At 44.6% G+C, this 24,973-nt stretch overlaps 1 protein-coding gene across 3 annotated transcripts in view; it reads left to right on the forward strand.

Moving 5' to 3' along the window:
- The window catches only part of PLA2G4A (phospholipase A2 group IVA), a 270,597-nt gene that overhangs the window by 46,800 nt on the left and 198,824 nt on the right, over nt 1-24,973 (forward strand). For all 3 annotated transcript variants that reach the window (XM_088482227.1, XM_088482226.1, XM_088482229.1), the window contains 2 exons: nt 14,231-14,312; nt 23,982-24,130. In XM_088482227.1, the coding sequence (XP_088338353.1) occupies nt 14,231-14,312; nt 23,982-24,130 (231 nt within the window). The remainder of the gene's footprint in view (nt 1-14,230; nt 14,313-23,981; nt 24,131-24,973) is intronic.

The raw sequence follows: 24,973 nt of genomic DNA on the forward strand, positions 1-24,973 counted from the left end.
TGAAGAAAAGTATAATGCATAGTGGCCCTCATTCAGAGCCGTACGCTCTGAGCAGAGCGCACGCTCTGCATGAGGGCCGGGCTCCTTTTTCATGGAGCGTCCTCCTGGACGCTCGTATAGCTGTGGGTCACCACCCACAGGCTATACGAGCGTGCATTTTGATGGCCGCGATGGTCGTGACCATCGCGACCATCGAAATTGCGAGCCGGAGCCTGCGGCTGAGGTTTTCAACCGCAAGCTCCGGAGTGATTTTGGCTCTATCAGAGCCAAAATCACTCCCACTGACATCACTAGTGATGTCAGTGGGCCGGCTTCTGACGGGAGGCGTTCCCGTGGGAACGCCCCCGTCAGGGAGGCACGCCCCCGGCACGCCCACCAAAGGGGGCGTGCTGTCAATCAACATTGACAGCACGCCCCCTTTGATCGGACACAACGAGCGAAGGAAAGTCCTTCACTCGTCGTGTCTGGCGCATGCGCACGACGGAGCTCCCTCCGTCGTGCGCATGCTCAGTGCAGACCATCGACCCACTTGCGAGCGTACAGCCGCTCGCGAGTGGGTCTGAATCAGGCCCAGTGTCCCGAGGCACTTTATGAATATACATCACTCCAATCCTAAAGATATCAACTTTACAGGAATTGAACATATTCCACAAACAGCAAGGGGTGGTGATAGGTTTCAGAAACTTTGTGTAAGAGAAAACTACTGGATACATAAAATGGGTACACTTTCCCCTGAGGGGTTTAATGAAAATATTGAAATAGATTGATGAGTACACTGTCCAGTAATGACGACTTTTGTTAATGGCTTTTTGGATCATTAGGTAGATGTATAATAGGGGTGGGTGGGACTTGATATCGGGGACCCTCTGTCCGGAGGGATCTGAGATCTTATTTCCGCCACCCCTTATGTACTATGCCCTTCCTACTTCATTACTAAATTTGTTGTGCATTGTCCGTTCCTTCAATATCCATTTGATGCTGAAATATAATGTTATCTTTTCTTTTGACGCCCCTGTACAATATAATATATTGCTATGTGTTACCCATTAAGATATATATTGAAGGCTACTATGCTTATATTCTGAAGACTCAAATAAACTCTGAGGGTGATTGTTTCAGATTATACATATATGTACTAACTGGAGATATATATACATTTATTGGGATTTGTAGGAATTAGTCGCCATAATTTCATCTTTATATTATATATAGCGATCAAGATGCATTCTGATACTATCTTATAAATTACAATTGATCATCTTGTTATAAGAATCCTCTGTAAAAATTTACATAGTGTCCTTATGATTTATATGGGGTGAGTCATGCATTATAATGGTATACTGGGTCCAATACGTCATATGATCTTATATTTATATATTTTTCGACATTGATTGCAGAGATCCATATCTTTATGTATTGTTCAACACATTTATTTTTTAGTATTTATATGTCTGGTTATAGTCTGTTATGGGTTATATGATCGAGAGATTAATCCACCATAATCAGTTTTATATTAGCAGTGTCATATCTATGTTATGTCTAATTACTATCTATTATTGGTAGATTATTTAATTTATTAACATTGTTATATATTAATATATGTTGGTCGCGCTTCTATACACATTCATTATTTATTGTGTGGTTTCATTGAAATCTTTTCCTTTTTTCTTTCCTTTAATGCAATAAGATATAAATGTAGTAGGTGTAATATTTAATGTCACAATGATCAGACTAAATAACTTATTGATTGATTAATTGATTTTTGTAGAATCACCTGTGTTAGCAGGTATATAAAGGTAGCATGGAGATCTCCCTATCACCTTTGATAAAGTCACATGTTAAGTGACGAAACGCGTTAGCCGGGACTATCTCATCATTCAGTATCCACTGATACACTGTTGCTTCCTGTGACTGTCTACGCTCTGAACAGATACATGCTCCAGCGCTGTGTCCAGGCTTAAGCTCCGGGCGCCTGAGACACATAAGAGATCATTGCAGCACACGGCACGCGGATCGGCTTTTCAGTCTAGTCTGATACCAGACAACATACTCCTGAACACAGAAAACGGAGGAGGTGAGGAGAATAAAGGGGGCCCCCATTCTCTACAGACCGTGAGTACTCACAGTTCCTCCACCTATGGACGGTCCGTGTCTAAGTTTTCATTTACAAGTCTCGGCTGGAGACATGATTTAATCAGCTACACGAGCTGTATCCAATTTCTAATTGCCTACAAAGCACATACCACTTTGCCTTGAAGGGCTGTATTTATTGCAAAGAGAACTATTTTTATTTAATCTTTCGATTAGCGGTGGAAGTGCTAATAGGCGCAGTTTGAAATACATGCTTCAGAATATGTTAATAGGAGCCGACATCACATCTTGATTTAATCTACAGAGATTGTTTATTGAAAGCTGGAAGGAAACATACAAAAAACATATATGTTTTTGGACAGACTGATTCCCATAAATATATTTCCTTATATCAAGACCTTCTGGATATCCAGCCACATTTATCTGCTACAGCACTAGCTCACAGGAGCATGAAGTTATTTTGTATCAAAGTTTAACACAAGGTTACTTATGATCTGTAACAAGGAGCAGTGTGTTCAGGTATACCAATAATTGGGGTACACTCATGTCCAATCATTGGTTTACTGTTTGCGTTTTATGTATTTTTTGAATGTTATTTATTATTTTTCTTTTATTGTCTAGATTATTGTTTTTATGTATTAGTATTGGCTAATAAATGCTTACTTTTATACATCTCATTGCTAGGTTATTGTCCTTAGGGCCTGATTCAGAGCCGAACGCTCTGACCAGAGCGCTCACTCTGAATCAGGGCCCTCCTCCATGAAAATGGAGCGGCCTCCTGGGCGCTCGTATAGCTGTGGGTGACCACCCACAGCATATGCAAGCAGCCAAAAAGATGGTCGCGATGGCTTTGACCATCACGACCATCGGACTTGCGACGGAGACCCTGCGGTAGCGTCTCCCTGCCACAAGCCCTGGAGTGATTTTGGCTCTATCAGAGCCAAAATCACTCCCACTGACATCACTAGTGATGTCAGTGGGGCCGGCTTCAGACGGTAGGCGTTCCCATGGGAACACCTCCGTCTGGCAGGTACGCCCTCGGCATGCCCACCAAAGGGGGCGTGCTGTCAATCAGCATCGACAGCACGCCCACTTTGGTGCGAGACCCGGAGCGATGGAAAGCCCGTCGCTCCCCGGGTCTCGCGCATGCGTACGACGGAGCTCCCTCCGTCATGCGCATGTGTAGTGGGGAACATCGACCCGCTTGCGAGCGTACTGCCACTCGCGAGCGGGTCTGAATGACCCCCTTAGTACACTATTTAAATACATATCATTCTTTATTGTGTTTACTGGAGTGTAAGCGCTGAGTTCTTGTTTTTTTCTATATCTATTATTTTTGCAAATATACACAGAGTTTACAACTTGGCTGCATTACTCCAGTATCATATTTATAATTATATCTATTACTAATAGTTTAACACTAATCGGTACAAGCGCCAGTATTTTGGATGTTCAGAGATGTGGCAGGATGACTCACAGAAAGATATCTTTGAAAGATATCTTTGAAAGATATCTTTCATGTCATTGGTGGTACAGATCGTCCCGTGCGTATGCACCTTTAGTTCAGCAGATGGTGTTCAGAACCCCAGATAAGGGTTACATAAGCAGAGTAGACATAATGAGTTTAGAAACATACTGCCTAGGAAGCTTAATTGATTGTCGAGTGTGTCCAGCACAGTAACCGCACTGGAGTAAAAAAAAATATGTTTGAGATCATCGAGCAGATTATAGTTCCAGGAAGGAGGAAAAAGAGGATTGAGAAAAAAAGAGGGCAGGGTGGAGAGGGAGAGAGAGGAAAAATGAGAGAGCTAGAGAGATATGAGGGATCAGGCAGAGGGAAAGGGGAAAGAAGGTGAAGAAGAGGCGAGAGTAGAAGAGTGAGTGAGGAATGAAAGTAGAGACATGGGGGGTGAGAGACAGGCAAAGAGGGGAGGAAGAACGGGACACTGGGAAGAAAGGGATAGGGAGAGAGAGGCAGGATAAAATAGAGGAGAGAGAAATAGACGGAGCAAGATGGGGTGCGAGAGTGTAAGAACCAATGCCTGGAGGCCATGAGTGTCCAAGGCTACTCTACTGGCTAATGTATAACCAGCAACAATGTGTAATATAATGTCGACCTCGAACGCTGCAGGAAAAACATCACATCACCAACAGTGGACAACAGTGTTTGGGAGCTCATGTTCTAGGGCAGTAGTTCTCAAACTTGGTCCTCGGTACCCCAAATAGTTCACGTTTTCAGGTCAACTAGCAGGTGCACAGGTGTATTCATTACTCACTTAAACATTTTAAAAGATCCACAGTTTTAGCTGATTATTTCACTTGTGATTCCCTGAGGAGACCTGGAAAACATGAACTGGTCCTGAGGACCGACTTTGAGAACCTATGCTCTAGGATAATTACAGTACAGATGTACACTCATTCCAAGTACAAGTAAAACAGACAAGCAGCACTGCTGATCAGCTAACAGCGTACTTACCTACTGTCCTCAAAGTTGCTGGAGCCCCATGATTTTTTGAGTAGTCCTCCGCATCCCCGGAAAAGTGGGTGAATCTCCCGCATCCCGGCCACTTCCTAGTGAAGTGGGTAGGATAGGGAGATAATACCAGAAATCGACGGAAATCACCAATCCGTGGGACGGGGCAAAACAGCGGACTTGTGATTCGCTGCATTTTGCCATGATGGGGGTGGGGCCTAATGATGTGTAGGGCCTGCCCCCAAAGTGGTCAGAGAGAACAATTTAAAAGTAGGCAAGTATGGCTAACTGCAAACGTCAATCTCTGGCACAGCCAGTTTAATCAAGATCTGGTCTAATAAGACCTTCACAAAGCAGTATATTATAGTTTGGTAACTCTTCATAAACTGCTCATCACACTTGGCAATGCATCTTTCTTAGTTCAGCGTTGCAATGAGCTCAGGCAGACTACCAATCAGTCGAGGAAGATGAAATTGTCATATAATATTCCTTCACCATGTTCTCAAAAGCAAGAGGACAAGTGCATGTGTTGTGCAAACCTAGTGAAGGGTTCTGGTGGTTCAGTAATGTTGTGTTACCATAAACAAATCATGTGTGGTTGCCTACATTGCTTGGGGAACCTGACACTAATGGTACCATGTTTGGATATCGCCAGATATAAAACCAATTTAGAATTTATGGAATATTCTGAAATGACTGTTACCATCATCAGACAGGCAGGCGTCAGTTGTGGAAAAATGTGCGGTATCCCTTCTGTATGATTACAGACGTTGGTAGACTCCATGCCACAGTGCATACTGTACTTGCCACACGTGATGGCCTAAAGGGCCTATCCATTAGCAGATAAATTGAATGACTGAACGATTTATCTACTAATGGATAGGCCCTGAACGATGACAGATGCGCACTCCCGCGGCCGATAAATGTTATCTTTCGTCTCTGCAACATGTTGGTCAATTATCACATATGGCTCCTCCCGTGGAGCTGCCCTTCTGCTCCATGGGAGGTTTCTGTCTTCCCAGAGCTCGCCTTAGGACACCTGCATTACGGTTTGACAGGTGTACCGCCCCAGTCAAACTCCTCACCTGGCAGTAGAAATATTTGGCAGTTTGTATGCGGTAAACGACGAACGATATTAACAGCAGCTACAAAGCACTGGAGAGAAAAAAATCCACTCCATGAATGATATCATGCAATATCGTTCGTATTTTGCAAAAATCTGTCATGTACATGACCGATATCTTTCAGCACAGCCACCGGAATTTTCAATAGATATCTTTTGTCTTTCATCGTTCAGAAAAACATCTGCTAATGAATAGGCACCTTAACACTCTATTGAGAGATTTATATATTGTTTCCTTTTTTGTCCAGTACTTTTGAACATGAAAATTGGCCGCTTTCGTGTACAGTGACCACATTTATCAATAAAAGATTAGCCAGCCTAAACCAGTACAGACATGTTTGAATTTCCATTTTGGCCTCCAGACATTTAAGCATATATGAAAGTTATATCTCATGCATTGGAATTTTAACAATGCATTTTGTAATACATTCATGATATTTTCATTTTAAAGTTTCTCGTGGTAATATTCTTGGATATACTGGTTATTAGGTATTTGTTCAGACCTACTGGTTGCAAAAGTTGCAGAAATCACTTCATGCTGTATTTAACTAAACTGTGATGTCAAAAAAGTATCAGCAAAATGTTGGATCCCATTTAGTTCACGGAGAACCTTTTATAGTAAATTGTTTAGCACAAATTAACAATCTAATTATAATGTATATATGACATATATTTTCCAGTAATTTAATATATTATATCAACAATACGTTATCACCAAATTAATTATAGTGAGCATTTCATTAATTAAATATTAAATAAAACTTCTAATGTAATCAGTATTATATAGAAATGATGACTGAGAAAACCAGTAGGGAAATAAACCTACCAATACATAGCAACCCTTAATGCAGTGGGGTGAGGTATTGATATAGCAACTAGACAAGTTCAGTAGTACAGGTGACCCAAAACACACAAAATAGAAAAAAATTGTACATGGTATAAAAACTTTTTGTATGTTTTTTTTTACTTTCTATAAAGTATAGTACAGTGCACTCACGTGGTGTAAACAAATATGAATCTGCAGTGTCATAAACAGATTTTGAATTGTTGAGTGCAGCTTACACCTATGCTCAAATCACGCTAAATAGCCCTATTTGGCTCGCCTTAAAAAATATGATAAAGCCGCAGCATGCATTTTGTGCTGTATAGCGCAAAACCGTTAGGTGAATAAGGACACAGGCTCTGTATGAACACATTGCTTATTGCCTCTCTCCCACACCCTCCGTCCTTATCCGGTAACTTAAACTGTATGCATACGCAGTTTTTGATCCCCCTGAAGGCGTCTTTTGAAAATGTGAAAGATTCCTCTGAAGTGGCTGAGATATAACTGGTGGTGAAACTGGGTATCGCTACTGCTATCCCAGCGAGTTACAGTTAGTACATAGTAGAGATAATCATGTAAAAATGGATTATTCCCAATGATGTACATTGGAAAAAGCGGTACTTCCGCAATTTTAAATTTCTTAATCCATACATTACCATAGATTTGTTGGCTAAAACATAATTATTGTAATCCAATAATTTGTCTTATTTTTGTTTTTGCCACTGGTATGTTCTAGGCAGGGGCACTTCTTTAATTGGTACAGGGTGTGAGGGTCCAGGGGGGCACACACTGCAGACTCTGCACCCACATTTTTAATACTTACCACTCTGCTGCTGGAGTCCCACATCGGCACCGGTATCAGCGCTGTCAAAGTCGCCTCTAAAATGGCCACCGCTGCCTTTTTACTGGCATTTTGCGCATGCACAGTATGGAAACTTGCGCATGCACTGTTGACTCTGGGCATACTCTAGTGCCCAGAGTCTACCGGTGCGGCGCTGTGCTCAGTGTGCAGCCGGCAGTTGGAGAGAGAGGAGGGGGCCCCGGAAAGAGACAGCACACAGACCCCCTCCTCTCTTGAAACACCCATGTTTCTAGTTGATCTATATTAGGAGATTCTTATTTGTTTATTATTGGGAATTATTTTGTCTGCTATTAGCGACCCGCCCCGGCTTCGCACGGCAGCAATTGCATCTTGCCATAGCCCACTGCATCTCATAACAACCTATGCCATGTCACAACAGTCCCTTGCATCTCACCACAACCACCTGCTTCTCACTCCTGCCCCCTGCTTCTCACCATTGTCACCACAACCCCCACTGCTGCTGCCCTGCAGCTTGCGGGGGCCCGGCAACTGGGATATGCTGGGAAGGGCAGGAGGATCATGGATGAGAGATTTGTATTGTAGTAAAACGTAAGAAATCATCAGCATGTCCCTGGGGCACCTGTGCATATTCCACAGCCTACATACGCACCCCACCCCTGCTGCCGAACATGACAATGAGCAATGTCCTCTTTGCACAATGTACCCTGTATTTCCTGGGCTTCCTGTTGAGCTTCCTCGTTGTGGTTCCCCTGTTCGAGAACAGCGCTGACTTTCATGGGACGGGGTGTGGCTAAGCGGGAACATCACTCTGGAAAGGGAGCACTTCACGGTGGAGGAGTGGTGGCCGGAGTCCGGCTGCATGTTTAGCTTAGGGGTGGACATTGGAATCTGATGGTTACTAACCATCGATATTTTTGTTCTGATGGTAATGTTTTTACCTTTTGCTAGTGGCGGTTCAAAGTTTGGCACCATCGAATGGTAATCATTCAATGGTGTTCCGATGTATTTTTTTTCAAATTTGTGATTGCAATGCCTGGCTAGTTCCTGGCTACTGTGTCTGCATCTTCATGGGTTCGTTGGAGGCTGTCTCTCAATATATGTCTGCCTCAGACATGACCCTGCTCAGTCCCTGACACTCACCCCTCTCTAGGCTGCTGCTAAGCAACAGGGCACATTGCTAGGCTATCACTGTCTCAGAGCCCTGGGCCCTGCAGCAGCAATCGGTTACTCATGCAGTACAACATTTCTTTTTCTGTGACTTCATTCCAAGCCTCAGTTTCAGATGCTGTCTTACTGTTTCAGCACCCTGACCAGCTCCTATACAGCAGGCTGTTGCAAGATTGTTTTCTGTGACTTTGCTTCACTATAATAGTCACTGCTCGGCTCCCTTTTGTCACAGATGAATGGTTCATACACCTAAACCTTCCCCGAGCCATGCTGTGTAGAATAGTGGACACCCCGTCTAAATCCATTCAGTGGTTCAAGAGTTTAGCCCGAAACAAACAGGCAGACCCTCAACCGGGGACTTTGAGAGAGATAGAGAGATATGGGATTCTAGGAATTCTTTATTATGTTGGTTTTTATTTTTCACAAAAAAAAAAAGATACTTTGTCGGTTTTAGTGTCTCCCCCATCACACTGTGTACATCCACTGGCTGCTTTATGGCTTCCATCTAGATATCTGTAGCTCTCCAAATGTACTTGGTGGTTTGCTGATCTGTATCTTGTAAACTTGTCTGTGCTGTACTCTTTGCAGTGAGCTATAGCAATGTAGTTTGCTCATATTTGTTCCTCCCAGTGTTCAATGAAAACTATATTAGTACTTGTGGCATTATTTTGATCACTGATTGGTTTGTCATGTCTACAAATGTGGGTCGGAATATGGGCTACCTGTCTGTGGGGCTAATTCAGCAGTGCACACAATTATTGGGAATCTGCGCATGCGTAGGACCTATTTTGCTAGTGTGCAGAATGGGTCCTGCTAACACGCACGCTAGCCCTTGAATGCCTCTGCCTGATTGACAGGCAGAGGCAATTAAGGGGCGTTGTGGGGGTGGGGTTGGCCAGCGTGCCTGCCCCGTTTTTCCGGGAGTGGCCAGCCCAGAGACTGCGTGGACGTATGCAGTCTGCTGGGCTTGCAAGCCGGCCAGCCTGAGTAAACTGAGGCTTACTCAGCTGGCCAGAGCCGGGCATAGACAAATGCTTATGGGCATCCCAAACCTAGGGCCAGCATCTGTGTTTGGGGCACTTGGCGGACATGGTGCGGCTCTGTCTGCCGTGATCAGAGCTCAGCTCCCATCGGGCAGTTCAGCATGCAGCAGCTTGCAGAGGTAGCGTGGAGCAGAGAGTGGGCAGCAAGTAAAATGGCCACTGGAGAGCTGTTGCGCATGCCCAGTCGCAGCAGCTCCTCCCATGAGCCTTTGTGGAGTCCAGGACCAGAAAGCTGCACTGACTGGCAACTGCAGGGGCGGACCATGGACGCAGCTGCATTCTCATCTTCTGCTTCACAGTCAGCCTGGCAGAGTGCGTTTTGTAAAAATTTAGTTTTGACTAAGTCAGATCAGCATGTATGTGTGATTGGTGCTGAGCTGAATGCTGTGAGGAGTGCTCCTCTGTGTGCTGGCCGGGTGAGGGGTGAATGGTGTTGCTGGCTCAGCTGCTGGTGTGATCTGTGCTTCTCGATAAAGGGTTCTCTGCTGGGAGAGAAGTGCTGTGTGAGGGGTGCTGATATGCTGTGCTTGGAGATGGGTGCTTTGCTGGAAGAGGGGTTCTGTGCTCGGAGAGGGGTGCTGACATGCTGTGCTGGGAGAAGGGGTGCTAACATGCTGTGCCGGGAGAAGGGTGCTGGGTGAGGGGTGCTGAAATGCCCAGGCTGGGAGATGGGTGCTGGGTGAGGGTGCAGTCATGCCATTATAAATTATCATTATAAATGTTTTTACACAAGAAAGAAGATGCATGCTGTTGTTGGAGAGACATAAGGGGGAATGAGGCTGCATGGGATGTGAGTACACCACAATGAGGGAAGAGGCACAGCGATACCATGCTGCCTTCCGTGCTTATACATTTCTATTAAGGATTCCACATAGGGGGGGGACCAGCCAAAATCTTGCCTAGGGCACTAATTTGGCAAGGGTCAGATCTGCTGTGCCATGCACAATCGCGACCATCGACCACCAATGGTCGCGATGGTGATCCCAGCACTGCGACCCCCGTTGCAGTGCTGGGATCGCAAATGCAGCATGGGGTGTCATACACCTCCTGCTGCATTTGCATGATTGCAAGGATCGCATTGCAAATCTGCCTGCGTGCAGCTTTTATAATTGCTATCCTTGCTGAATCAGGCCCTGTGGCTGCTGAATGCTTGTGATGCAGGGTCACACAAAGCATGGTAGTGGAATGAGCTTGTATTACCGTTCTTAAGGTAACACCAAGATTTTTATATACTCTTTTGTATGGTTAGTAGTAGAAAGAATTTACCTAGTCCGTTCTCTCTCTGTCTCTCACATTCTTCCCCCGCTCTCCCCTGCTCTCCCTGTCTGTCTCTGAGGCAAATTTATGAAATCACAGAAAACACCTCAGCGCTAATGAGCCAGTAATTCAAATATCAGTGCAGCAGTAATAGACGATTGCCAACCTCACAAGCATAAACAAGAGAAGAAAAAACTGCGCTCTGATATTTAGGTTGAGACATGGGAATGACGCATCAATATATGTGAAAAAGTTTAATACTTTAAAATGATATTAACAACAACAAAAAACAAAAGGACACAAATACAAACACAATATGGTGATTATAAATAGGTAATCAGCACTGCTAAATTAGCTCATAGGAAATGTATCAGGCAGGTGATTAGTAAGCATGCAGATTGGGGAGTTGATCAGGCTCCAAAATCTAAAAACACACTCTCCTATAATAATGGCTAAGCCATATACCTGTATATATGAACTATATGTGCTGTAATGAATTGGATTGATAAAGGCAATGATATAGCCTATAGCCACTGACTAGCTATCCCCAACAATGTATCAATAATGGTATAAATAGGAACCCATTGAAAAAAAGTTATATAGTATCAAAGTCACAGATGGTATGGCCGTTCTCAGATATGGAAAGTTAGGCTGACCGTGTGATCCAAAAACACGTCTGTATATAACAGGTAGAAAGGTACCCTATTGTGCATTAACCAGTCACGCAGAGTTCTGCTGGGTACTTAGATAATTATAGCTGCCGATGAATACCTGTAGATAGAAATCATGCTGTCCCTTTACACAAAGGGGATTGAAGCTGGAGTTAGCTCGATATGGTTCAGCAGGAGATGCTGAGCACAGGTGTCCAACACGTCTGTAGCCCGCTTGTCCTCTCATGGTCGGAGTCAGTGCCCGTCTTGGTGCTGACAGCCGCGGGACCTCCGTCAGCAGTCACGTGACTCAAATCCACGTCTGGAGTGAACACCGAAGGGTGCTTAGTAGTGGGAGCTGGCTATCAAGCCCAAACACAAGCAACTGGGCCCAGTTGGACACCTGTGCTCAGCATCTCCTGCTGAACCATATCGAGCTAACTCCAGCTTCAATCCCCTTTGTGTAAAGGGACAGCATAATTTCTATCTACAGGTATTCATCGGCAGCTATAATTATCTAAGTACCCAGCAGAACTCTGCGTGACTGGTTAATGCACAATAGGGTACCTTTCTACCTGTTATATACAGACGTGTTTTTGGATCACACGGTCAGCCTAACTTTCCATATCTGAGAACGGCCATACCATCTGTGACTTTGATACTAAATAATTTTTTTTCAATGGGTTCCCATTTATACCATTATTGATACATTGCTGGGGATAGCTAGTCAGTGGCTATAGGCTATATCATTGCCTTTATCAATCCAATTCATTACAGCACATATAGTTCATATATACAGGTATATGGCTTAGCCATTATTATAGGAGAGTGTGTTTTTAGATTTTGGAGCCTGATCAACTCCCCAATCTGCATGCTTACTAATCACCTGCCTGATACATTTCCTATGAGCTAATTTAGCAGTGCTGATTACCTATTTATAATCACCATATTGTGTTTGTGTCCTTTTGTTTTTTTTGTTGTTAATATCATTTTAAAGTATTAAACTTTTTCACATATATTGATGCGTCATTCCCATGTCTCAACCTAAATATCAGAGCGCAGTTTTTTCTTCTCTGAGGCAAATTTATCAAAATAATTTAGCAGGAAATACGCACAAAAATTAAGCATCCCTAGGGTGTATGTAGGGGATTCTTCAGCAGATGTATGCTGCGGTTCCCCCCATTTAATCACAATAGCATATTTACAACCCCCATTAGCTAACACCATCTTCAGATGGCATTAGCCATTAAGACTATAGGCTACACACAGCAAAAGTGAGAGTAGCGATCACTTTACTTTTACACATAGCAGCGACAGACTTCTATCAAAGCACCTATTCCTGTTGTTAGGGTTGCTACCTGTCCGGGATTACTCCAGACAGTCCGTTAACCAGGTCCTCTGCCCGGAGGGTTAGCAATCTCAAACTGGTGCAGTGTCTGGAAACTACAATGCCATATAGTCAGTTCTGATGCTCAGTGAGTGTCAGTAACTGTAAAAGGGTTCAGTGTGTTTAATGTGTCAGTAAGAGTACAAGTTCTCAGTTTGTATAATGTGTCAGTAAATGTACAAGAGCTCATTGTGTATAATGTGTCAGTACGGGTACAAAGGTTCAGTGTGCATAAGGTGTCAGTAAGCATACAAGGGATTATTGTGTATACTGTGTCTGTAAGTGTACAAGAGGTCGGTGTGTTTAATGTACAAGGGCTCAGTGATTATGTACTGTTGCTGAGTGTATAAAATAGTTTACATTTGATGAATATGTAGTGTCAGTGGATGCAGCTAACCTTACTTCAGTTTTGGACAAGCTCCCTGTCCGGGATTCTGAAATAAAATGGTAGTAGCCTTACCCTGCGTGTGTTTCTTAATGCATCTCAGCGAACCTACATTGTTTACTGTTGTGGTAATTATTGGCTCTAATGCATGATAATAAATATGACTCTCTGTTTTACTCTCTTTTTCTCTCCATTCAAATATCCTCTCTCCATTTATCTTTTTTTTTAAATTTTGTATGTGTCTTGTTTTCTTTCTCTTTCATTGTTTTGTTTTTCTTTTTAGCGTCTTTTTTTTTTCTCATCTTTTTTTTATTTCTTGTTCTTTCTCCTTTATCTATTTCCTTCCTTCCTTCCTTCCTTCCTTCCTTCCTTCCTTCCTTCCTTCCTTCCTTCCTTCCTTCCTTCCTTCCTTCCTTCCTTCCTTCCTTCCTTCCTTCCTTCCTTCCCTCCCTCCCTCCCTCCCTCCGAGAGTAAATAAGCTAATAAACTTCGTATTTGTTTATTGAATGTGTTTAAAAAAAATTTGACTGTGCAACTTCTCTGCTCTTATTTGTCTCTTCCTTCATCATATTTACCTTAGTCTACAATTAGATTGTTTACCAGTACCATCACACTAGTACATCTTGTCTGCCCCATCCCAATCCACATTCAGTAACCTGTTGCAGAACCTTCCACAAAAAGTTTTTTTGTGCTTCGATGGGGTCACAGAGCTTTAACAATACTTCACTATATTGTGATAATGATACATTTTCAGAATATTGTAAGTCACCTCTAAATTTCTCCACACAGATAAATGTTTCTTATCATTCCAAAACAACATATTGACCTAGATAACTCTATACATTATTCTTAATTTGATTTTTCTTTCATTACTGTGACTCAAAAAAAAACATTAAGCATTATATGGGGACCCTCACACAATTATGCTCTAGGGCACACAGATGTCTTGTTACGCCCCTTGCAACTAACATCTCAGTATTTATTAACTGTACATATTTTTTTCCATAGGTTGAATATCAATATTCACATAGATTGGTAGTAACTGTCCTAAAGGCCACCAATGTTACCAAAGGAACCTTTGGAGATATGCGTAAGTAATCTTTACAATTTTCTCCATCTGAGAAGTTATATATATATATATATATATATATATATATATATATCTGCAAGTGTGTATATAATATATATGAATATATATCTATTCAGGAATTACATTATATCGACATCCCCTTCCTACTCCTTCTTACCATGTAGAAAATAGGGATCCCACCATGGTTACTGAAGCAAAGAGCCAGTGAAAATAAGAACATTGCAAGCTGTTCATAGATTGTTATAAAATAACAGGAGAGGTAAATGGTTCCATATAATTGTATGCATACTCTTAAATCAAAATTGTCCACTTTTAAATTCTTCTCTCCAGGAGAAGACTGGAGCTTAGATGCCGCTGACCACGTTGGTGGTGGGGGACTCTTTATATTATTAGGCTCCACCCCTTCATGGCAAAATGCCACAAATCGCTAGTCCGTTTGGAGGGGGAGGGCTAAACTGAAGCAATTCCTGGTATTATCTCCCCATCTTGCCCACTTCACAAGGAAGTGGCCGGGATGCGGGTGATCCGTCTACTCTTCCAGGTGTGTTGGGTATTACCCGAAAAATCTCTCCTTCCGGGAGAATAGGTACGTATGACTTAAGCTCTTTCCAGGCAACTATTCTCTGTAAAAGCGAAGACAGCTGAACATGACCACTTGGAGAATTGGACCAGAAAATATAACAAGGCCACACTTTCATGTACTATGCCCATGTCCTCTTTTTTCAGGTTACAGATAGGTCTTTCTTTTCACCCCATTCCATGATTTAAAAACATTTTTATGATTCTTCCCTTAGATAAGTTTAAGAAACAAAATTATACAACCCAGCATACCCCTAATTTGTTTCTGGAACTTTGAAAACCAAATACCAAATGTACACTTTTGGAGGTTTGGTGTTCTTATGTGGACCAAATACTACAAAATGCTGTGGGTCTTACTGCACTCAAAAATCCAAATCAGACATGGAGATTTTGGGCTCTATTTACTACAATCCACATTCAAATGCAGCTGTAGTGTGATATTTTCACCTAAATTCGCTTTGCAAATAATAGTACAGGTTGAGTCTCCCATATCCAAATATTCCGAAATACGGAATATTCCGAATTACGGAATAATTTTGGCATGACTGAGATAATAAAACCTTTGATTTTTGATGGTTCAATGTACACAAACTTTGTCTAAGGCACAAATTATTAAAAATATGGTATAAAATTACCTTCAGGCTGTGTGTATAGGGTGTAAATGAAACATAAAATAATTTCATGTATATACACAAACTTTGCTTGAGCCTCAAAATTATTGAAAATATTGTATAAAATGAGCTGCAGGCTATGTGTATAAGGTGCATATAACACATATATGCATTCTGTGTGTATATTGGGGTCCCATTCCCAAGATATTTCATTATGATATGCAATTATTCCAAAATACGGAATATTCCGTTATCCAAAATACCCCTGTTCCCAAGCATTTTGGATATGGGAGACTCAACCTGTATTATATTTGTGTATATTTTGTACACTTAGAGGTTGCGACGCCTCCTATTTGGAATTTGCACCCCACCCATCTGCGCTTAGGTGTTTTTAATCACCAACCCAGGTTCCAGCATTTCTGTCTACATATTAGAATGGGCACTATTACAGGTAAGTCCTGGATAAATTTAATGTAATGTGTTAGTATTATGGATGTTAGGGACCCATCTTATGGGTACACCTTGATGCGGTGTATGGGCAAACATGTACTAAGAACCTCACTTATACTCCATGTTAATTGTAGAGTTTATCAGGATTTTTTTTGTCTATCATTGTTCTAAAGGGGCCTATCCATTAGCAGATGTTTTTCTGAGCGATGAAAGACAAAAGATTATCCCTTGAAAATTCTGGTGGCTGTGCTGAACGATATCTGTGATATATATACATGACAGATTTTGGCAAACGATGAACAATATAGCATGACATCATTCAGGGAGTGGATTTTTTTTCTCTGCAGCGATCTGCAGCTGCTGCTAATATCTTTCGTCGTTCGTCATTCGTCGTTTTCCGCATATAAATTGCCAGATATTTCTAATATCTGGCAGCGATATGCGATAATTGACCAACATGTTGGAGAGATGAAAGATTAAATTTATCAGCCGCATCTGTCATCGTTCAGGGCTTATCCATAGCAGATAAATTTAACGATTGAATGAAATATTGTTCTATCGTTCAATTTATCTGCTAATGGATAGGCCCCATAAGTACCTAGAGCGTGTACCTGCATTCTGTGTCCTAGGTATTGTACTACAAGTATCAGCATGGCAGCAACTTATTATGCTTAAAATTAGAGTGTGCAGTCCAACCCCCCACCCCCCTCCATGTAGGGTCCATATAGGGTCCATAGAGCATTGAATGGGCAGCTTAGACGGTGTAATGAATAGCATTACTGCCTTACTGCACTGTGGTCGTGGGTTTCATTCCCACTCCCTAACTGTATGGAGTTTGTATATACTTCCTGTGCTTGCGTGGGTTTCCTTTGGGTGCTCCGGTGTTCTCCCACACTCAGGGCCTGTTCTCCCGTTACGCATGGTACGCAGCTGCGTAAGGCGCCACATAGTGAAGGGCGCCTCAGCTGCGTACCATGCGGGCCGCGGTGCAGACTGTGTCTATGTGACACAGCTGCATCGCGTGTGTAGCGCTGACCGGACGGAGTTCGGTCAGTGCTACACAGCACAAACACACAGCCGTCGGCGCCGGCAGCTGTGTGTTTGCTTTAGCAGCTGATGAGAGTCAGACAGACTCATCTGCTGCTGCTCCCACTGCCAGAGCCGGACATCTTCCGGCTCCCGCAGTGGGTAATGGGAGTGACGCGTCACTCCCATGACGCGTCACTCCCATAATGCAAAGCGGCGGACGGAGGAGCTGATCTCGGCGGCGGGAACAGGAGCGGGTGTCAGGTAACTGTTTTTTTTTTTACTATGTCTCTACTGCGGGGGGAGGTTGATTACTACTGGGGGCACTACAAGGGGGGGGACTACTGGGAGCACTACAGAGGGGGAATACTACTGGGGGCACTACAAGGGGGGGACTACTGGGAGCACTACAGGGGGGGGAATACTACTGGGGGCACTACAGGGGGGGAATACTTCTGGGGGCACTAGAAGGGGGGGACTACTGGGAGCACTACAGGGTGGGAATACTACTGGGGGCACTACAAGGGGGGGACTACTGGGAGCACTACAGGGGGGGAATACTACTGGGGGCACTACAAGGGGGGAATACTACTGGGGCACTACAAGGGGGGCTACTACTGGGCGAACTACAAGAGGGGGGACTATTACTAGGGGCACTATATAATGGGCACTGCATAGGGGGGGTACCACTACTGGGGGCACAAAGGGCATACTACTGGGGGCACTACAAGGGGGGGAATACTACTGGGCACTACAAGGGGGGACTACTGGGAGCACTACAGAGGGGGGGAATACTACTGGGGGCACTACAAGGGGGGGACTACTGGGAGCACTACAGGGGGGGAATACTACTGGGGGCACTACAAGGGGGGGACTACTGGGGGCACTACAGGGGGGGAATACTACTGGGGGGAATACTTCTGGGGGCACTAGAAGGGGGGGACTACTGGGAGCACTACAGGGGGGGAATACTACTGGGGGCACTACAAGGGGGGGGACTACTAGGAGCACTACAACGGGGGAATACTACTGGGAGCACCACAGGGGGGGAATACTACTGGGGGCACTACAAGGGGGGGAATACTACTGGGGGCACTACAAGGGGGGGGGGATACTACTGGGGGCACTACAAGGGGGAATACTACTGGGGACACTACAAGGGGGGGAATACTACTGGGAGCACTACAAGGGGGGGGAATACTACTGGGGGCACTATATAATGGGCACTGCATAGGGGGGGTACCACTACTGGGGGCACTATATAAGGGGCTTACTACTGGGGGCACAAAGGGCACTGCACTTGGGGGACCACTACCGAGGGCACTGTAAAAGGGGCACTGCATAGGGGGGGGGCGCCAAAAAAATACTCGCTTACCAAAAAATTTGGGCTAGGGCCGGCCCTGCCCACACTCTAAAAATATACTGGTAGGTTAATTGGCTCCCAACAAAAATGATCCTAATGTCTATGGACCTCATTCAGACCCGCTCGCAAGCGGGTCGATGTTTAGGCCCTGCGCACGTGCAGTGACCGCATTGCGCGTGCGCAAGCCCCGGAGCGAGAGAGAGAAAATCTCTCGCTCCAGAGCTCACTACAAAAGGGGCGGCTGTCAATGTTGATCGACAGCTTGCCCCATTTTGTAGGCATGGCGGGGGGGTGGTTTCACAAACGGAGGCGTTCCTGACGTTTTGTGGGCGGCCGCACTGACATCAGCAGTGATGTCAGTGGGGGAGCTTCCTGCTCGATCAGAGCAGGAAGCTCCCTGGGGCTTGCGGTTACCGAGACCCAACCTTAGGGTCTCGTCGCAAGCTCCGATGGTCGCGATGGTCATCTTGACCATCGCGACCATCAACCTGGTCGGTCGCTAAAGCTGTGGGTGGTAACCCACAGCTTAGCTAGCAACCAGGAGGCCGCACTTCAAAACCCAAGCGGCCGCCCACTTTCAGAGCGACTGCTCGCATTTTCCGAGCGACTCTGAATGAGGGCCTATATGTGTGAGCATGCGGTAGGTAATATAGATTGTAAGCTATGCAGGGACTGGTGTGAATGGCCAAATATTCTCTGTAAAGCGCTGTGGAATATGAGTGCGCTATATAAATAGGTGGTTATAAATAAAATAAATAAATTACATAGATTAATCTAATTTTTTTCTGTGTAATTTAAAAAAATATATATTGTATTGGAGCAAAGCCGATATGAGAATTAAACAAAGCAGTACACTGTGTGGAGTTTGTATATTCTCCCTGTGTTTGCGTGGGTTTCCTCCGGGTACTCCGGTTTCCTTCCACACTCCAAAAATATACTGGTAGGTTAATTGGCTCCCAGCAAAAATTATCCCTAGTGTGTATGTGTGTGAGCATGTGTTAGGGAATATAGATTGTAAGCTCCACTGGGGCAGGGACTGATGCGAATGGCCAAATATTCTCTGTAAAGCGCTGCGGAATATGTGTGCGCTATATAAATAACTGGTAATAAATAAATAAATAAATAGACACAAATAGCAGAATATAAAAAGCAATAACACCCTTTCCCCAGTAACCTGATCTCTAAAAACCAACAGTCGGGGGCTGTGGTATAAGATTTAGTATTTCGAGCTAAAACTATACCAGGTTTATTGCCCCATCTATAAAACTTATGTTTAGTAAAATCCACCTGCAATTGACAAAGTGAGACGAAAGCTCTCCAGAAGTTGTTTTTCTTTGGAATATGTTTCATGTGATCATCAGTACAGATGTGTCCACATATGTCTTACTTCCTTGCCCATTAAAAAGCCCTTCAAGTCGCGCAATGGCATTGCATGACTCGTTATCCCTGTGCGTCTTTCTACCTTCAATTGCGTCTTATTAGCAAGGTGATGCGAATAGGATGCACAAGCAGTTTCTGCTGATTAAAATGATATGCGGCATGCCTATATTCTGTGTGCAATAGCGGTTATATCTGTATGCGAAATGCTACTTTCATAGCCACAAGTCACATGGCGCTCACACGTTTTTTTTAATGCGACTTGTAGAGTTAAGATGTATGTGGACACATCTGTAGGTTTCTGTGTGATTTTTTTTTTCTAACAAAAGGAGGTATATGGCCCAAATAGTATCTTACCAAGGGCCACATGGGGTTTTAATCAGGCTCTGAACTCAGGGCCTGATTCAGACCCAGTCGCTAAGCTGCGCTCCATCTGAGCGATGGCCGCACAACTGCGCATGCATATAAGTCGCAGTGCGCATCCGCTCGTAGTACACAGCCTGGCCACTACTTTGAGTGACAACGCCGTTTGTGGGTGGTAACAGGGGAAGGTGCTTGTGAACGGGGGAGTGGATGTGCGAACGCAGGCGTGCCTGACCATCAGAACGGAGTTTAATGTGCAGAATTAGCAAAGTAGCGTCATTGAACATGTGACTTGGTTGGCTTTTCCCTGAACTGCTCGCAGTGCTTGCGGAGGGTAGGGTCTATCTCCAGCGCTGCGAGCAGCTCTGATGGCTCCTGATGTTTCCGATTAATACTACATTTCCCAGGGGGTAGCGAGTGGCAATGGGGCGTCTCGAAACACTTGCAAGCACAATATATCGTCGCTCGCTTAGACATAGAGGCGTCCTTACACCGCAAAGAGAGAGCGCATGATTTGCATAGACGGACCCTTTTTTACAGCGAGTGGCCGCAAATAGCGACTGGGTCTGAATCAGGCCCTCAGTATTCCATTAAAAAATGCTTTATTCCATTAAAAAAGAAGAAATGTTTTATTCCAAAAATATGTATTTTTTTAATCCTTTGGTTCATTTCATACAATTTGAGGATAGTGTTACCAGAACAGGAATACTGCATTGTTGCTTGCCAAATAGGCTCTATCATTAAGGGTTTTCAGCCTGGTGATAAGCGTGTCGAAAATCCAGATACTGAAACAACCAGTAAATGGTACAACTGTGAATGACACTGTTTTCACCCTGGGTGGAAAACTGCTGGAAGAAGTACAATCGTTTCGGTACCTAGGAAGCATAATACACGACGACAACCGCCTCGAGTCCGAAATTGCTACACGTATCGGCAAAACTGCTGCTGCTTTTGGCAAACTCAGTCATAGAGTATGTAAGTCTCACGATCTCCAGCTGCAGACTAAACTCGCTTTATATAAAGCAATCGTGCTACCCTTGTTGCTGTACGCCTTTGAGACTTGGTGCCTCTACAGGGAAGACATTAGAAGACTGGACAGCCTCCACCAGAAATGCAACTGGGCAGTTCTGCATGGGAATTGGCAGGATCATGGGCCTGATTCAGACTTGGGAATAGAGAGAGATATAGCACTTAACTGTGAACCTGAACAAACCATATTGCAATGCAAGGGGTGTACATACATAAATTTTTTTGCATGGGGGGTACATACTGGCTGCTTTTGCATGTAGCCCACAAATACTGCACAGCTTTATTACTACTCTACATTTTAGATGTCAGTGTGGACACACTCCTCCCAAATCTAAATCTCTCTGCACATTTTAAATCTGCCCCACCCGCAGTGCAGCATGGTTTCACCAAGATGATCAGTTGAGAGAGATATCTCTCTCTATTCCCAAATCTGAATCAGGCCCCATGTCCCAAACTCTGAGATTCTTCTTCAGACTAAGATGAACAGCATGGAGTGTTTGCTTATGAGGCGCCAGATGAGATGGTGTTTACACCTAGTGCGGATGAATGACTTGAGGTTGCTAAAGTCTGTTTTCTACTGCAAGCTTGGTGGAAAGCGCAAGGCTGGGGGTCAATACCTGCGGTACAAAGATGTCCTAAAGCGTCACCTCACGACATCTGGGAGGAACTCGCACCAGGTTGAACGGAATGTCGAAATGCTGTAAAAAATGGAACTGACAAGTTTGAACGTTGCGCTTAGAAGATCTTGACGTCAAGTGCCTAATCCAGAAAACCCACTTGAAACCCAACTACACAGTCAACCCTAGCAAACAGTTATAATGTGCCGCCTACAACCGTATTTTCAAGACCAAGTTCGGCTTTGCTAGTCACAAGAGCGCACGCTAGAAGATGATGTCAGGGAGTCGCCGTCGATGGACACATCATGGAGGAGATCATCATCATCATTATTAAGGGCTATCATCAGCAGTAACCCAGTTAATATATAGAACCAGGGGCTGGCTGGCAACTTTTAGCCTGGGGGGCAAATGCATCAGACGGCCCTGGCAGAGGAGTAGCGTACAGCCAGGGTGCCCGAAGAATATGCGTGCTACGGCGCCCCCCCCCCCCTCAAGTGTTCCATGGAGGAGGCGGGTCCATATGGGATTAATGTAAGATAAAAATAAAGATTAGGGCAGCCCCCTGTCGTAGTGCCAATATGCAGTGCCCCAGGAGAGAACACCCTTATGCAGGCCTCCAGTAGTGCCCCCAGTAGTGATCCCCCCTATGCAGTGCCCCTTGTGCCCCAGTAGTAAGCCCCTTATATAGTGCCCCCAGTAGTGGTCCCCCCTGTGCAGTGCCCCTTATATAGTGCCCCCAGTAACAGTCCACCCCCCATGCAGTGCCCCCAATAGTGGTAACCCTTATGCAATGCCCCTTAAATAGTGGCCCCAGTTGTAGTCTCCCCCCTATGCAGTACCCCCAGTATTGCCCTTTACATAGAGCCCCTAGCAGTGGCATACCGTTTTGTACCGGGTTGGTACACTCACCAGATTTGTTAAGCAGTGCTGTTGGGACACAGGACTTCCGCAGCACTGCTGAGTGACAGCCGACCTCCGTGGTTCTCTGCCCTGACCGCTAGCGCCGGTATACATACAGAACATGCAGTATATTACTGCAAGTTCTAAACTAGCCAGCGCCCGATGCCTCCAGCCCCCATGGACACGCCCCTTTAGCCGTGACCACACCCCTTTATTTGTGGCCACGCCCCCATGTACCGGGTTCCTACTGGGAAATGTTGGAGGGTATGCAGTGGTCCCTCGATGCAGTGCCCCCAGTGGTAGTCCCCTCCCCCTATGTAGTGCCCCTAGTAGTAGTCCCCTCCCCCCTATGCAGTGCCCCTAGTAGTAGTCCCCTCCCCTTGTAGTGCCCCCAGTAGTAGTAGTCCCCCCCTCTGTAGTGCCCCCAGTAGTAGTAGTACCCCCCTTGTAGTGCCCCCAATAGTAGTAGTCCCCACCTTGTAGTGCCCCCAGTAGTAGTAGTCCTCCCCTTTATAGTGCCCCCAGTAGTGCCAGACACCCCCCCCCCCCAGTAGACACACGTAATATAAAAAACAAAATGAAAAAAAACACTTACCTGAATCCCCGCTCCCGCCGCCGCCATCTGCTCCTCCGTCTGTCCTCCCGGGCTGGGCCGCTCTGCATTATGGGAGAGACGTCATATGACGACATGACGCCTCTCCCATTGCCCACTGCGGGAGCCGGAAGATGGAGCTGCTCCTGCAGTGGGCGCAGCAGCAGCTAATGAGAGTCTGACAGACTCTCATTGGCTGCTGATCTAAACACACAGCTGCCGGAGCCGGCGACTGTGTGTTTGTCAGTGTAGCGCTGACCGAACTCCAGTCAGCGCTACACACGCGGTGCAGTCTGTATAACAGTGACACAGACTGCATCAGCCCGCGGCCCGCATCACACTGCGGCCCGGGGGGCACATGGCACCCTGCCCCCCGGCCCAGCACGCCACTGTATAGAACATACAGAAAACACACCCTTTTGTCAGTGAGAACACTCATTTTCTGCAGCATAACAATTTAGATAAATCAGCCTTGTTTTCTGTACCTAATTACACGTGTGCTGTATACTGGCCCCCCTAGGTTTAAATTTGTCAACCAGCCATGATGTTTCCTAAGTAAATGACAGCTACCCTTGTGTGTAGGACTCTCCTGTGATTACCAGCACAGATCGGTGCACACAACTCCTGAGTAGCTAAGCAGTGGTCTTCACATTGTTACAGATACTGTACTTTATGTATAGGTTTTACATTTATATTAAGTCTACTAAAACTTAAGTATTTATATTGAAATAATGCTTGTATTATTATATTTTTGTTTTATAGTTGACACTCCTGATCCTTATGTGGAACTTTTCATTTCATTAGCACCGGATGGCAGAAAGAGAACAAAACATTTAAATAATGATATTAATCCTGTTTGGAATGAATCATTTGAATTTATTTTGGACCCGAAGCTGGAAAATGTCTTGGAGGTACAAATAAATCTATAAACGAAAAACTTGTGGGTCTAAATATATTATGTGTATATATATTTGTACAGTAGCATGAGAAAGGAGTTTGATACTCCAAGACAGAGTTGCTGAGCATCCGTTACAGCTTACACTCTTTTTGGAAGGCTTTCTACAAGATTCTTTAGTGTTTTTGTGGGAATTTGTGCCCATTCACTCTGTAGAGTATTTTCGAGGTCGGGCACTGATATTTCACAAAGGCCTGGCTCACAATCTCCATTCCAGTTCATCCCAAAGGTGCTCAGTGGGGTTGAGGTCAGGGCTCCGTGCGGGGCAATCAAGTTCGTTCACACCGAACTCCTCAAACCATATCTCTATAGTACTTGCTTTGTGCACTGGGGCACAGTCATGTTGGAATAGAAAAGGGCCTTCCCCAAACTGTTGCCACAAAGTATGTGTATATATATATTTATATATATATATATATATATATATATATTATTCAGAGAAAACATCCAGTAAATGCACATGTAGTCCTTTGATATGTATTCAGTTCAACTTAATGCAATGCAGCTATATCCCAGCTCCAAGCCACTGAGCAGACGATTCTAGATTGAGTAAAATGTTAGGAGAGCGCACTTGTGATTAAAAAGGTAACAATTAACTTTACTTAAATCAATGCTCACATACATGTAAGTTTAAAACAGCAAACTTTCACCATGGACGGTCCTCCAGCTCCTACTCCTAGAGGACACTGAGCTTGTGGATAACAGTCCCCCTGATTAAGTCATCAACTGACGAAACACGTTGGGCGTGGCCTGTGACGTGGACGTGGTCCATGAGACTGTTATCCACAAGCGCGGTGTC

The sequence above is a fragment of the Taudactylus pleione genome, unplaced genomic scaffold (assembly GCF_031769625.1).
Source record: "Taudactylus pleione unplaced genomic scaffold, aTauple2 ptg000283l, whole genome shotgun sequence".
Taxonomy (NCBI): Eukaryota; Metazoa; Chordata; class Amphibia; order Anura; family Myobatrachidae; genus Taudactylus; species Taudactylus pleione.